The sequence below is a fragment of the Molossus molossus genome, unplaced genomic scaffold (genome assembly GCF_014108415.1).
Source record: "Molossus molossus isolate mMolMol1 unplaced genomic scaffold, mMolMol1.p scaffold_m16_p_16, whole genome shotgun sequence".
NCBI classification, from domain to species: Eukaryota; Metazoa; Chordata; class Mammalia; order Chiroptera; family Molossidae; genus Molossus; species Molossus molossus.
Window position 1 is genome coordinate 41,981,212 of NW_023425351.1, and position 15,001 is coordinate 41,996,212.

Sequence of the window (15,001 nt, forward strand, 5' to 3'; positions counted from 1 at the left end):
TGCTGGGGCAGCTAGTGTGAGACTTGTCAGTACCCTTCCCCTTGCTGTGACTGCAGACGGGGAGGCTCCATCAGCAGCAGCCCTGGGGTGAGTGACAGGAGCAGGGCACCTTGCCAACCTGGGACGAGCACAGAGCACAGGAGAGAAATACCCTGTTAGTTAAACCGCTGAAGTTCCAGGGTTGTTATCACTGAACAATCTTGCCTGTTCTGCCTAATAATATACCTTTCTTCCCTGAAAGGGAATCCCAGTGATGAGTTAAGAAAACAAACACACACACAGAGATTAAATGTGCTGGGTGTCACAGTGAAATTTATTTGTCTTCATGATTTACACACAGTAATTAAGCACAAAACAAACACTGTCATGATGGCCAGGTGCAACTTTGGAAATGACTGGTCCCAGTTCAATCACACAGATGTTCCTTCAGCTTAGACACAAGTTTCTTTTTAATGGTTTTAATCTTTATTTTTCTTTCCCCAAGGCTTGCACAGTTCAGTGCAAATGCTTTTGCTGTTTTGTTATTGTTAAGCACATGATGTTTACCAATTCCCAGGAAATAAATGAAATCAACAAAAAAAGTCCTGTGACAATTGAGCACATTTCCACAGAAATAAATTTAATGAGCTTATTACAGTTTGACACAGTTTAGCTATAAGACCTACACATGAAACATAAAACAATATTAAGAAATTACATTTGTCTTAAGGATTTACTTCTTTAAAAATATTTATCACACTTTTTTTTTTAATGTAAGAGTTTCTATTGATGTCTTTGGTTTTAAACATTATAGCTCTGTCTGACCTAAATATATATAGTTCTATTTGTACCAAACATTAAGAATTAAAAAGTTAAAAATTTCAGGAGGTAAAAATGGAATTATTGCTTCAGTATAAAAAATGTCTGGCCCACTTAGGTACTATTGCTATTATTGCTTTGCTTCTATTGTAAAACTATCCTGGAAATCAAGGAATGTACCCCATAGCTCCCTGCTTAAAGTATAATTTGGTTGAACATTATTATCTATCAATACATCCCTACCTTCACCAAAGCTATCCTGATCTTGTCTTTAAAAAAACCAAACAAAGTGAAACGGCATAAATAAATAAGTTTACCTACGGGGATATAATAAATAGGCTACTAGATAAGAATAGAGAATATTGTAACATAAAGCCCTTCAGTGCTATACAATTAAACAATAGCTTTGGATTTTCAAGGTCTTTAAACATAGCCTTCATTTTATAACACAGTTTTTGTGCTGGTATGTAACTGGTAGATACAGAGAAGAATACATGTCTGCCGTTTTCATCATTTAAAAATGAAAACATAGTGGATACAGTTGTAAATTGTGTCTTTTTGGGAATTTACCTGGGTGTGTGCTAATCCGTTTTTTACCATTGCCTAGTTATCTAGCACAGATATTAGGAATAAAAAAGAAATCATACTATTCCTTCAATTCTTTGTGGTTTCCTGGTCTCCAGAATAGTTATAGAAACAAACAGAGAAGAAATTAGACTCAAAAGTTCTGCTGCCTTCTTTTCTTTGCATCCATTGCATCCAGAATGGGTTGCCTTTTTGCAGTGTATCTCTGACGAAGCTCTTCTATTTCTCGTTCCATCATGGGGTCCAGTGCTTTTAACCGCATCTGTAGTTCTTCCAAACTTAGATTTTTTAACTAGATATAGGAAAAAATAAAGATATTACCATAGTAAAATTACCTACAATATGTTAACATCCAATGAGTCTTAGCATAACTACTTCAGCAAACTCTTTACATTATCTTTGAAATGTGGGTCAACAATTACAACAGAAATTCCTGCCACGAAGAATCAAGAAACCACATCTTGCAGGACTCTCAAGTAATTTGCAAAAGAATAATAAAAACTCTGCTTTTAGAAAAGAGCAAATGAGAAAAAATAAGCTGGTAATATATATCTGCTTTTAAAACAGGCAGAAAGACAAATCCACCACTGCCAACGAACAGACTTTCAGGTTGTGCTCCGTATACATGCGCTCTCATCTCTCACAGCCTCGCCAGCTACGGAGTGCAAGGCCATCACGGACACCTGTAGACATCACCCAAGATTGTGACAAGAATGCACACAGGTTAAATGAACTGTTCTATCCTGCATTTTACCAAATGTTCATATTTTAAGCACTCCTAAAGTCAGTCAGAAAATTAATTTATCTATCTCGGCCGGTGTGGCTCAGTGGTTGGGCATCGACCCACGCACCAAGAGGTCGCCAGTTTGATTCTCAGTCAGGGCACATGCCCAGGTTTGTGGGTCTGATCCCAGTGGGGGGCCTGCAGGAGGCAGCTAATTGATGTCTTTCTCATCAATGTTTCTATCTATCTCTCCCTCTCCCTTCCTCTCTCTCTAAAATTAATAAAGAAAAAAATTTAAAAAAGAAAATTAAATTATCTAGAATCATTTTATCCCAAGCATTTTTGATAAAATAGGGTTTTTGATTTATGATCTGAAATATCCCAAACTTGCCTTCGCTGGGTAGCTCAGTTGGTTAGAGTGTCATCCCAATCAATACACTAAGCTTGCTGGTTCCATCCTGGGTCAGGGCACACACAAGCATCAACAGTGAGCACATGAATGGGTGGAACAGCAAATCAATGGCCACCTTTCCTCCCTCCTCCCTCCCTCTAAAATCAATTAAAAAAAAAAAAAAGAAAGAAACATCCCAAACCTGGTAAGTGTCATGTAAGTTCTGACATGGGTATGGCCAATTTGAAAATGAAGTGCCTGTAAGATATTCACTGTATATGTTATGGTTTGACAATAATAATATGATTTGACTAAATTAGCAATTTTCAATCTTTTTCACCTCATGGCACACAAACTAATTATTAAAAGTCTGCAGCACACCAAAAAATACATATTTTTGCTGATCTGACAAAAAATAGGTATAATTTTGTTTCATTCACACTGGATGGCTATTATAGTGTTGGCTGTTGTTGTTTATTTGACAACCAAGGGAAAAGAGGTCAGTGCCCCTGACTGAATAGTCAGGTATTGCATGTTTAAAAACTCTTGCAGACTCCTGGCTGGTTTGGCTCAGCGGTTAGAGCGTCAGCCTGCGGTCCGGAGAGACCCGGGTTCGGTTCCCGCTAAAAACTCTTGCAGCACACCGGCTGAAAATCACTGGATAAATGACACAGTTTGACTATAATGATTTAGTTTGATCACGATGGCTTCTGGGGACAAAGCCAGCACATGCTTTACTGGTTTTCGGTGTAATAGTAGACGAGAGGATGCGTGTGTGGTGGATAAAATCTGTTCTATGTCAGGATCTAATGGCATCCTGAACTTTGTATGTCAAAATAGTAAGAGATGGGATCATCTCCCGAGAAACTACTTCGGGGACGTCGTCTAAGGGCTTTGTGGGATGCCCTGAGATATACAACCAAATATTTTAAAAAATCTTATTAACATAAAAAAAAAATCTAAAACTCTGTTTCTTTTAGAAACTGACTCTTAAAGCAATGGTGGCAGGCAGGTGGTTTAAAAAAATCTCTTAAACCCTAATGGTTTACAGAATGCTGTTCCACGCTCAGCGTCCTAGCAGGCGCTGTAAGGAGAGCAAGTAACGGTTTCCCTGCCTTAGGAAACCTACAAATGAGTCAGAAGGGAAGGGGAAGATTAGCAACTATAAACAATTAGGAATTGAGGCAATTCCTACTGTGTGGTACAAATTATAGTGAAAGATTCTTAAATCCAGGAATCAACTTCTCATGTGCAGAATTCTGCATGTTCATGTGTACATTTTCCTGGCGAGAGCAACCATTTTTCTTTTTAAACAGATTCCCAACAAAGAGAAAGGAGCCTCACTATAGGTTCAATGGCGAGAAGATTCTCTTTAGGGAGGCCTGCGCTGGTCTCTGAGGGCCTGCCGTGCTGAGGAGGACGGCCTAAGGGTGCCAGACCGGGCAGGGGCCCTGCTCACCAGGCAGAGCACCGCGGCCCTTCGGGGAGCCGTGATCAATTCTGGAGCAGGAACATTATCGAGAGTAATCTGGACTTGGTCTTAAAATGATGAAACTCGCAGCTTAATTTTTGTTTCAAGAAGATTAACTATCTTTGGTTAGTTATAAGCCAAGCCAGAAAACATGCTCACTGCTTTAGTCACATGTCAATTTAAACAAACAAACAAACAAAATAGCATTTTTCAGCTTGATCTTCCACTTTATTCACTATACCTAGTCCTAAGGGACTCTTGGATCCAAAAATAAAATCCATTCTCAACTGAAAAGGATTTGTCAACACTGGAGATACTGAAAGGAATGAGTGACAGACTCTGACGAAATTTGAGAGGACTCCCCAACGCAGCATGGCAGCCTGCGGGGAGATGGAGAGGACTCCCCAACGCAGCATGGCAGCGCCGCGGGGAGATGGAGAGGACTCCCCAACGCAGCATGGCAGCCTGCGGGGAGATGGAGAGGACTCCCCAACTCAGCATGGCAGCGCCGCGGGGAGATGGAGAGGACTCCCCAACGCAGCATGGCAGCCTGCGGGGAGATGGAGAGGACTCCCCAACGCAGCATGGCAGCCTGCGGGGAGATGGAGAGGACTCCCCAACGCAGCATGGCAGCCTGCGGGGAGATGGAGAGGACTTCCCAACGCAGCATGGCAGCGCCGCGGGGAGATGGAGAGGACTCCCCAACGCAGCATGGCAGCGCCGCGGGGAGATGGAGAGGACTCCCCAACGCAGCATGGCAGCGCCGCGGGGAGATGGAGAGGACTCCCCAACGCAGCATGGCAGCGCCGCGGGGAGGAGATGGAGAGGACTCCCCAACGCAGCATGGCAGCGCCGCGGGGAGATGGAGAGGACTCCCCAACGCAGCATGGCAGCCTGCGGGGAGATGGAGAGGACTCCCCAACGCAGCATGGCAGCCTGCGGGGAGATGGAGAGGACTCCCCAACGCAGCATGGCAGCGCCGCGGGGAGATGGAGAGGACTCCCCAACGCAGCATGGCAGCGCCGCGGGGAGGCAGCTCCCGGATGGCGGCAGAAGGTGCCCTGATCTCTGCTGCCAGTTCTGGTATGTGCGAGACATGCTGTTAAGCTTCTGGTCGTATACCACCCAAACGGTCATGCTTATTATGTTGTACTATTATATACGTTTACATGTAATGCACAGTATTACATACTTTCTTCATTAATTTTTAATAAAGCATTGGCCATGCATCTGTTATATGGTCAGTACTGTTCAAATCCTTATGGGGATAAAGAATAGGCCAACAGGGAACCTCGAAACTTTCTGAATTGCATAAACAGGTGATGGCAAGATGAAGGGCCAGCAAAGACCACACAGCCACATTTCCTGAGAATGACATGCCTAGGTGCTCTCTACATAGGTCCAAGTCCACTTCGCCTCTATGTCAGCCCATGATTGAATTTCTATTTAACATTCATGTTTTATACAACACAACCACATTATGCAACAATTAGTATTTGATTCTAGAGTCACGTATTATTTTATTATTGATTTTCATGCACGAATTTCATGTCTCTACTCCCAATATTCCACAAAATATTTAAACTTTAGAGACTGTACACACACAACTAGAAACTATTCAACTATACTGCGAAGTATCATGACAGGAAGTGGGGTAGATGAATAGGAATGCAGAACAGACGACTCAGGGGAATGGGTTGTTCTAAGATTAGGAGAAACAACATCTCACAAAGCAAACGATTATCATTACTTAAAATTCTTTTGCATTAAGATATTCTTGTAAATATCTTATACTACTTTTACTGGGGCAAACTGCCAATAATTTATAAATATATCACAGTAACAAATTGAATTCAGGGAAAGAAGCTACTTAGAAGAAAAATATTCCTCCTCTAACAGACTTATATTTTCAATATGTAAAATTTACGAAAAACAAGGTCTGTGATGTTGGAGAACCATTATCTGGCATCGTTAGGGAATTAGGTAAATTCATAAAGTACCTAAATCTTAGTTCTTTAAGTGATTTTGAACAGAAAAATCTTTATAAAGTATTTTATGGAATATATTGCCTTCTAAAGCAGAGGACGCAGGACGTAAGACCTTTCCTTGATAATGATGATGATCATTATTAACATTTATTACTAATCTGTGCATGTGATAATTTTCTCTTTCATTTTTTTTTTTTTTTTAATCTCACCTGAGGACATTTCTCCATCTCCTGCTCAGGTAGAGTGGGAGGGAGAGAGAGGAAGAGACAGAGAGAGAGAGAAACATGGACGTGAAAGGGACACATCGAGTGGCCGCCACCCGCACGACCAACCAAGGCCGGGGACAAACTGCAACCGAGGTACGTGCCCTTAGCGGGAACCGAACCCGGGTCTCTCTGGACCGCAGGCCGACGCTCTAACCGCTGAGCCAAACCAGCCAGGGCTTCTCTTTCATTTTTGGCAATTTCTTTATCAGCTCCTTTTCTTTCCTTCCTTCCTTCCTTCCTTCCTTCCTTCCTTCCTTCCTTCCTTCCTTCCTTCCTTCCTTCCTCCCTTCCTCCCTCCCTCCCTCCCTCCCTCCCTTCCTTTTTCTTGTTAATCCTCACTGAAGGATATTTTTTCCATTGATTTTTAGAGAACGAAAGGGAGGGAGGAATGGAGGGGGAAGGGACATTGATGTGAGAGAACACATCGATTGGCTGCCTCCCACACATGCCTTTGACCAGGAACAAACCCACGACACTTTGATGAGTGGGTCAGTTCTCATCATTCATCACTGAGTCACACCGGCAGTGCTACCAGCTCCTTTTCCTGGCCACACTGGGCTTATATCCCTGTCTACTTCAAATTTGTTAATCTATTGGGAACCAGAAAAACGATTAAATAATCTTATAAGGCATTTCACTAAATAAGAATAAACAGACTCTGAGTGAAAGCCAGAGACTGCTTAGGAAAGTTAGAGCATGGTTTTAGTGCTAAAGCTGGTGTTTTTGTTGTTATTTTTATGGTGTGATTTCAGATTTATGGCTGTGTAAGGCTGAGGTTATAGGAAATCAGACTTCCACATAAGCTACATTTATAGCTACATTTTCAACTGGGCTGTCAGAGAGCTTTAGATGACTCATTTATTAAATATTTATTGATATTTTCTATGGACCAAGCACCGTAGATACAGAGATGAATAATAACACATTCTGCCTCCCACAGACAGACAGCTTGTAATCTAGGTGGCAAGTCAGGCCCATGAACAGCTCATTCACAGAAGGTGAGTAAGCTGAGAAGATGAGAACTAGGACAGGAAGAAAGGAAACACTAAGGGCAGAAAGTATAAGGCACACAAATGCTGGGCATCTTTGGAGACGAGGCTGATTGCTGTGCCATGGGAAGGATCCATGGGGAGGGGATGAGGCAGGAAGGGAGGGTGCAGATTGCTAAGGGCCTTAAGTATGTTGCTGCAAACTTCCTGTCAACCAAAAAAGAAATGCTAGATAATTCTAAGCACAAATAGTGACATGATCACACATGAATGAGCTTTAGAAAAATATCTCCAGCCCTGTTCGGTGTGGCTCAGCGGTGAGAGTCTCCACCTGCATGTCAAAGGGTCACAGGTTCGATTTCCAGTCAAAGGCATATACCTGGGTTGCAGGTTCGATCCTTGGCCTTGGTTGGGGAGGCAGGCAATGGATGTATCTCTCTCGCATAGATACTTCTCTCTCTGTTTCTCCCTCTCTTCCCCTATCCCCTTCCTTCCCTCCCACTCTCTCTAGAAATCAATGGAAAAAATATCATTGGGTGTGGGTTACCAAAAAAAAAAAAAAAAATTATCTCCAATGGCAGCTGTAGGAAATAGATTGGCATGGGGACAATGGAGGAAGCCCCGGCAGCTGGTGACTTCAACAGTCTAGTGAAAGATGAGGCTGGAATCAGGGAAATGGAAGTGGAAGACTGAGGAGCGAGGCGTCTGAGAGACCTAAAGGTGGACCTCATAGGGCTTTTGTTGACTGATTATGAAGGTTCAGAAAGGCAGGGTTAAAATGTTTCCTGCTTCGGCTTGGATAATGGGGTAGATAAAGTTGTTAATGAAATTGATTTTAGTCCTGTTGAATTGGAGAGAGAAAAGGCTTCAAGGTGGAGATGTCAAATAGGGAATATAATTTGGGGGTTTGGAGCTCAGGGGACACAGACCACGGGAATGAATCATCAGCACTTAGGATAAAACCAAAGCCCCGGATGAGGGTAAGATTATCCAGGAAAAGGTTTTCTCCCTGATCTTATGATTTGTCTTATGATATTCAACAGAAAATAATTCCCAAACCTTAGCATTTGTGGTCTGAGGCTCTTCCAATTTTGTTAATAAAGCAGAAATATCGGTATGTTTCTAAATAACTCTAGCTTGTGGTGTTATCTCGATCAAAAAAGAAAGAAGTGAGGTTTACTGGTAGAATTTTTCACTTTTTATACAGTGGGTATGGGTTCTGACTTCTGATTAAGCCCTAATAATACATATTTAGCATTCTGTTTCTATAGCTGTCAAGCCTCCCACACGCATGAAAAAGGGTTGGGGAAGGAAATGTGGCAGAAGTAGCTTTCTTGATCTCTTGGAAAACAGTATTGCTCAATATGCCTTAGTAGTAAAAAGGCTCACAGACCAGATAAAATTTTATGGAGACTCATAAAGATAAATTGGCCCCATAATATCACACAATCCACTATCACCCTTTTAAAATGCTAATCCAAATGGTAGTAATTTTGAGGGCTAATAAGGATATTAGAAAGAAAAGTTGAGCTTCCTGAATAAATATCAGTGTTATTGTGAGAAAAGTTTCCTTAAGTAAAATCAGATTTTCTGAACATCTTTATTAAAGGGAAAGGAGATTACTTTAGAGTTGCTATCAGCATAGATCAATAGAACTTAATTTTAGTTACACTTTTTTTTTTGCTATTTATGAGCCATCTATCTGCAATACATGGAACACAATGTAATTGCATTACCACAGTATAAGCCAGTTGACTAATTCCAAAATAAGTGCACAGCAGATCAGAGCCAAAGTATCAAGTCTTGGACGTAAATTTGTCAGTTTAGAATTCGGTAAGTCAAGTCAGTGAAGAGAAGATTTTAGAATATGCATACCTTGTGGTTTTTACTGTAAATGCACAAATGTACAAAAATGAACAACTCATATGGAAAAGGATTTTGTTTTACAATTTAGTGCTGAATTTAATGATAAAATAGAACTTGTACAACTAACAATGGTTTTTAAATCTTCAGGCCTATCATCATGAAACATACTGTAGGTTGACAATCTTTAGAAACACTAAGGACATGCAACTTGAGCACGTGGATGGATGAGCCACATGCAGTGAGAGCAGGGACCTGGATGCAGAAAGAAGCAGAGCCCACAATTCCTTCAAAACACCGAAGAAAAAGAGATGAGTTTCAGAATGATATTGTTTTATTACCTGATGCATCCCCCCCCCCCCAACAAGAATTTTTATCTTTCTTAGATATCTGAAGTGTCAAATCAGGGGTCAATACCTATTACTAAAGGTAGAGAATAAAATCAACTCCATAACAGAGTTTAAACTGACATCGGTTAAACTGAATCATGGACCTGAGAGAAATACATTTTGAGATCTGGGATTATTACAATTATCTGGGATTACCAAATCATTTCTTTAATAGAAGCATAGGCTATAAAGTTGGTCTATGAGTTAAACCTTTAGAATCTCATTATAAAAGAGAACCTTAGAGATGAGCTACTCTAACTCCCTTATTTTAGGTGAGGAAATGAGAGCTAGCTTGCTCAAACTTACACTCCTGGTTAATGGCAGAGACATGACCTGCCCTCTAGGTCAATGTTTTTTTGTTTTTGTTTTTTAATCCTCACCTGAGGACATTTTTGCATTTATCTTCAGATAGAGCAGGAGGGAGAGAGGGAGGAAGAGAGAGAGAAACATCCATGTAAAAGAGACACATCGAGTGGTCGCCACCCACAAGATCCCAACAGGGCCCGGCCGGTGTGGCTCAGTGGTTGAGCATCGACCCATGCACCAAGAGGTCGCCGATTAGATTCCTGGTCAGGGCACATGCCCAGGTTGTGGGCCTGATCTCCAGTGTGGGGCATGCAGGAGGTGGCCAAACGATGTTCTCGCTCATCGATATTTCTATCTCTCTCTCCCTCTCTGTTCCTTTCTCTGTAAAAATCAATAAAGAAAAGAAAAGAAAAAAAAAAAAAAAAAAAGGACCCCAACCGGGGCTGGGGACAAACTGCAACTGAGGTACATGCCTTTAGCGGGAACCGGGACTCTCCCATCTGCAGGAAGACGCTCTAACCACTGAGCAAAACCGGCCAGGGCAGGTCAATGTTTTTTTTCAGGGCACCAAGTTTGACATTCTTAATCGAGCAATGTCAGAGAGTTCACCACAAATGACAGGTATGCTGCTGAGATCTTCCCGGGGTCTGCAACCGGAGTGGAAAGGTTTTTAAGTGTTCTGCTATTAAGGCCACAGTGAATGAAAAACCCCACATAGAACATTTTTATAGAGCCATCTTCCAAAAAAGAATACACCGCAGAAGCTCAACAAAAGGCAGAATGGCCATCTTCTTTAAGCTCGGGGCAGTTGGCAGACGACTTTAAAACAAATGAAAGACTTTAAATAAAACCCCCGAACTTCTTAACAATAACAGTTAGATGGTATAATAATTAGATGTTCGTAAGTTAAATGGGAGAGTTAGAAAAACTTTTAATAGGAGTCAATAGTTTGTTTGAAAAGTGGTACTGTTTGGATCATGACTGACAGCTTGAATAAACAGCTCATTTTGTTCATGGCAGCCCTGGATTATCACATTTCACCCAGAATACAAGATTACAAATCAATACGTAAAAATGTTATCCTTCTCAATGTCCCTTAAAAAATCCAAGTAAAAGATACGCAAATTAATAACTTCCTGGCTCTTCCATAAAAAAGCAACACAACTAATTAAATAAGGAGAAGTTAAGATGGAAATAAGATAATTCAACCCACTGATAATTCTGACAGTTCAAAGTTTTAATAATTAGAATTATTCTGAGCTTTATGAACATTGAAAGGCTGCTCATCACTGCTCAGGGAGAGCTTTCAGTAGAATCAGAACTCTTTCATCTGTCTGTCTGTCCACTATGAACCTACACTGTCACATTTGAGTGGTGAGAAGGAACCGCTTTCTAAAACGATTTCATTTTAAGAGCTCTAAGGGAAGGGGAGGCGAAAAATGGCGGCGGAGTGAATGGAGCTACACAGACCATCTCCCAGGACCAAAGTGGATTTACAACGAAAATAAAGACAAATCGTCAGGAAGGGGCAACCGAAAGACACGTTGGAGGACCACATAACCAGGGACACCGACTCAATCCTGGTAGGCTTGCGAGGACGCGAGAAGGGGCTGGGAGCCCACGGGCCGCAGTGGCCTGGGCGGGGACCAGGGAACTCGGCGGGAGGCTGCTGCCGCCTCAGCTGCGACCCCGGCTGAGCCCTCGGCTGGTGCCGCACGGACTGCTGGAAGCTGCTGCCACCTCAGCAGTGTCCCGCTACCGTGGCTTAGTCCTGGGGCTTCTGCTGAGTGCAACGCTCTCGACGAGTGCCACAGCCTCGGCGCCCTTGGCTGGAAGCAGCGCCCTTGGGTTAAAAGTCCCAGGTGGCTCCAGGACACAGAGTCTAGACAGAGGCTAAATTGGCAGCATCCACTCACCTTGGGCTCGGGCAGAGGGAAGGCGGACTGGATGGAACTGTGTGGGGACACTCAGGTTTTGGAGGGTGCTAAGAGCTTTCACTGAGTGCATCCACACAGGACTGTGGTCATTTTACTCCTTCCCAGGGTCCTGGGGAGATGTGGAGGCCCTCCCTCAGAGATTCAACCCCACATGGTGGCCATTGAAATGATAATTGAGGCCCATTAACAACCAGCAGCTGCTCCACCCTTGGGAAATCCTCTTACACTGAGCACCTGAGGGAGTTTTTCAGGCAACTCAGAAACCAAGGGTCTTCAGGTGACCTCTATTAATAGCCTCCAGGCAAAAAAAAGCTAGAGGATAACTACCATTCCCTGGGCTAGCAACACTAACCAGAAAAGCTAAGACTTGACGGTGGTGTTTAAAGTGGGTCCTCCCTGGCTCATCCAAACCCAAGAGAGGGAGCCACAAACAGCAGAACACCAACACCCACAGGGAAAATTTGGCAGACTCCAAAGCCCACTGTGATAGCCAAAATGGTGAAAAACAGAAACAAAAGCCAAATGAAAGAACCAGAGACCTCTACAGAACATGAGATAAATGAGGTGCAGTTAAGCAAGTTAACAGAACTAGAATTTAGAGCCATGATGTTGAGGAAATTCAACAGCATGTGTAAGGATATGAGCACCATGAGTAAAGACATAGAAATGTTGAAAATCAACCAGTTGGAAATTATAAACCACCAAGAAGAAATGAAGAATGACATATCAGAAATGAAAAACACATAAAAAAGCTGAGGACAGGATCAGTGAATTAGAAGACAGGGTAGAAAAAAATCAACCAATCAGAAACCAAAAGGAAAAAAACAATTAAAAAACAGGAGGACAGCTTAAGAGAACTGTGGGACAACTGGAAACGGAATAATATTCACATTATAGGAGTCCCTAAAGAAGAAGAAAATAAGCAAGGGTTAGAGAATATATTCAAAGAAATAGTGACAGAAAATTTCCCTAATTTGGTGAAGGAAGAAGACATTCAAGTTCAAGAAGCACAGAGAGCCCCAAGTAAGAAGAACCCAAACAGGCCCACACCAAGACACATAGTAATCAAACTGCCGAAAATTAAAGACAAAGAGAGAATCCTAAAAGCAGCAAGAGATAAGCAACAGGTTACCTACAAAGGAAATCCCATAAGGCTCTCAGCTGACTTTTCACAAGAAACACTACAGGCCAGAAGAGAATGGCATGAAGTAATCAAGGTCATGAAAAACAAGGATCTGAATCCAAGACTACGCTACCCAGCAAGGCTATCATTCAAAATAGAAGGTCAAATAAAGAGCTGCCCAGACAAAAAAAGGCTAAGGGAATACATTAGCACCAAACCTGCACTGCAAGAAATGTTAAAAGGACTGCTGTAATTACCAGGAGAAATGGGAAGAAAAATAGAACCACACTAAACAAAAATGGCAATAAATAAGTACATATCAATAATCACCTTAAATGTAAATGGATTGAATGCTCCCATAAAAAGACACAGAGTAGCTGATTGGATAAGAAAGCATGACTCATCTATATGTTGTTTACAAGAAACCCACCTCACAACAAAAGACTCACATAGATTGAAAGTGAAGGCATGGAAAAAAATCTTCCAAGCAAACGGAAAAAAAAAAAAAGCTGGGGTAGCAATACTCATATCTGATAAAATAGATTTCAGAATGAAGGCCATAACTAGAGACAAAGAAGGCCACTACATAATGTTGAAAGGATCTATCCAACAGGAAGATATAACCTTGATAAACATATATGTACCCAATATAGGAGCACCAAAATATATTAAAAAACTTCTGGAGGACTTCAAAGGAGAAATCGATAGCAATACAATCATAGCAGGGAACTTCAACACACCGCTGACAGCACTGGATTGATCCTCTAGACAAAAAATTAGCAAGGAAACACAGAATCTAAATGAAGCACTAGACCAAATGGATTTAATAGATATCTACAGAGAATTACACCCCAAAACTACAGAATTCACATTCTCCTCAAGTGCACATGGGACATTCTCAAAGATAGACCACATGTTAGGACACAAACTAAGTCTCTACAAGTTCAAGAAGATTGAAATCATATCAAGCATCTTCTCATATCACAATGGCATGAAACTAGAAATCAATTGCAAGAAGAACATACAAAGACATTTGAACACATGGAAGCTAAATAGCATGTTATTAAACAATGAATGGGTCACCGAGGAGATCAAGGAAGAAATCAAAAACTTCCTGGAAACCAATGAAAATGAAGACACAACAACACAAAATCTATGGGATGCAGCGAAAGCAGTTCTGAGAGGGAAGTTCATAGCACTACAAGCCTACCTCAAAAAACAAGAAAAATCTCTAATAGATTATCTAACCTCACAACTTAAAGAACTAGAGAGCAAACAAAAAGAAAACCCCAGAGCAAGTAGAAGGAAGGAAATAGTAAGGATCAGAGCAGAGATAAATGACATAGAGACCAAAAAAAAACAATTCAAAGGATCAATAAAACAAAGAGCTGGTTTTTCGAAAAGATAAACAAGATTGATGGACCCTTAGCTAGACTCACCAAGAAACAAAGAGAGAGAACCCAAATATACAAAATCAGAAATGAAAGAGGAGAGGTGACAACTGACACCACAGAAATACAAAAGATCGTTAACAACTACTATGAACAATTATATGGCAACAAATTTGACAATCTAAGCAAAATGGACAAATTTCTAGAAACACATAGTCTCCCAAAAATGGATCAGGAAGAGATAGAAAACTTGAACAGACCAATAACAACAGAAGAAATTGAAGATGTAATCAAGACTCTCCCAGCAAACGAAAGCCCAGGCCCGGATATCTTCACGGTGGAGTTTTACTGAACATTCAAAGAAGAACTAATACCCATTCTCCTCAAACTATTTCAAAATTTCAAGAAGAAGGAAGACTTCCAAACTTGTTTTATAAAGCCAGCATAATTCTAATTCCAAAACCAGAAAAAGACACAACAAGGAAAGAAAACTACAGGCCAATATCCCTGATGAACATCGATGCCAAATCCTGAACAAAATACTAGCAGATCGGATCCAGCAATACACCAAAAAAATTATCCACCATGACCAAGTGGGGTTCATCCCAGGGATGCAAGGCTGGTACAATATTTGCAAATCCATAAATGTAAAATGAAGAATATAAACCACATGATAATATCAATAGATGCTGAAAAAGCCTTCGACAAAATCCAGCATCCATTTCTGATAAAAATGCTCAGCAGTGTGGGAATAGAGGGATCATATCTAGACATAATAAA

At 41.4% G+C, this 15,001-nt stretch overlaps 1 protein-coding gene across 1 annotated transcript in view; it reads right to left on the reverse strand.

Annotated features, from left to right (window-relative positions):
* Positions 1-292: 292 nt before the first annotated feature.
* Positions 293-15,001, reverse strand: part of STK3 (serine/threonine kinase 3) — a 319,871-nt gene continuing 305,162 nt past the window's right edge. The window contains exon 11 of the mRNA XM_036264223.1: positions 293-1,675. Coding sequence (XP_036120116.1) covers positions 1,517-1,675 — 159 coding nt within the window. The 3' untranslated portion in view covers positions 293-1,516. The remainder of the gene's footprint in view (positions 1,676-15,001) is intronic.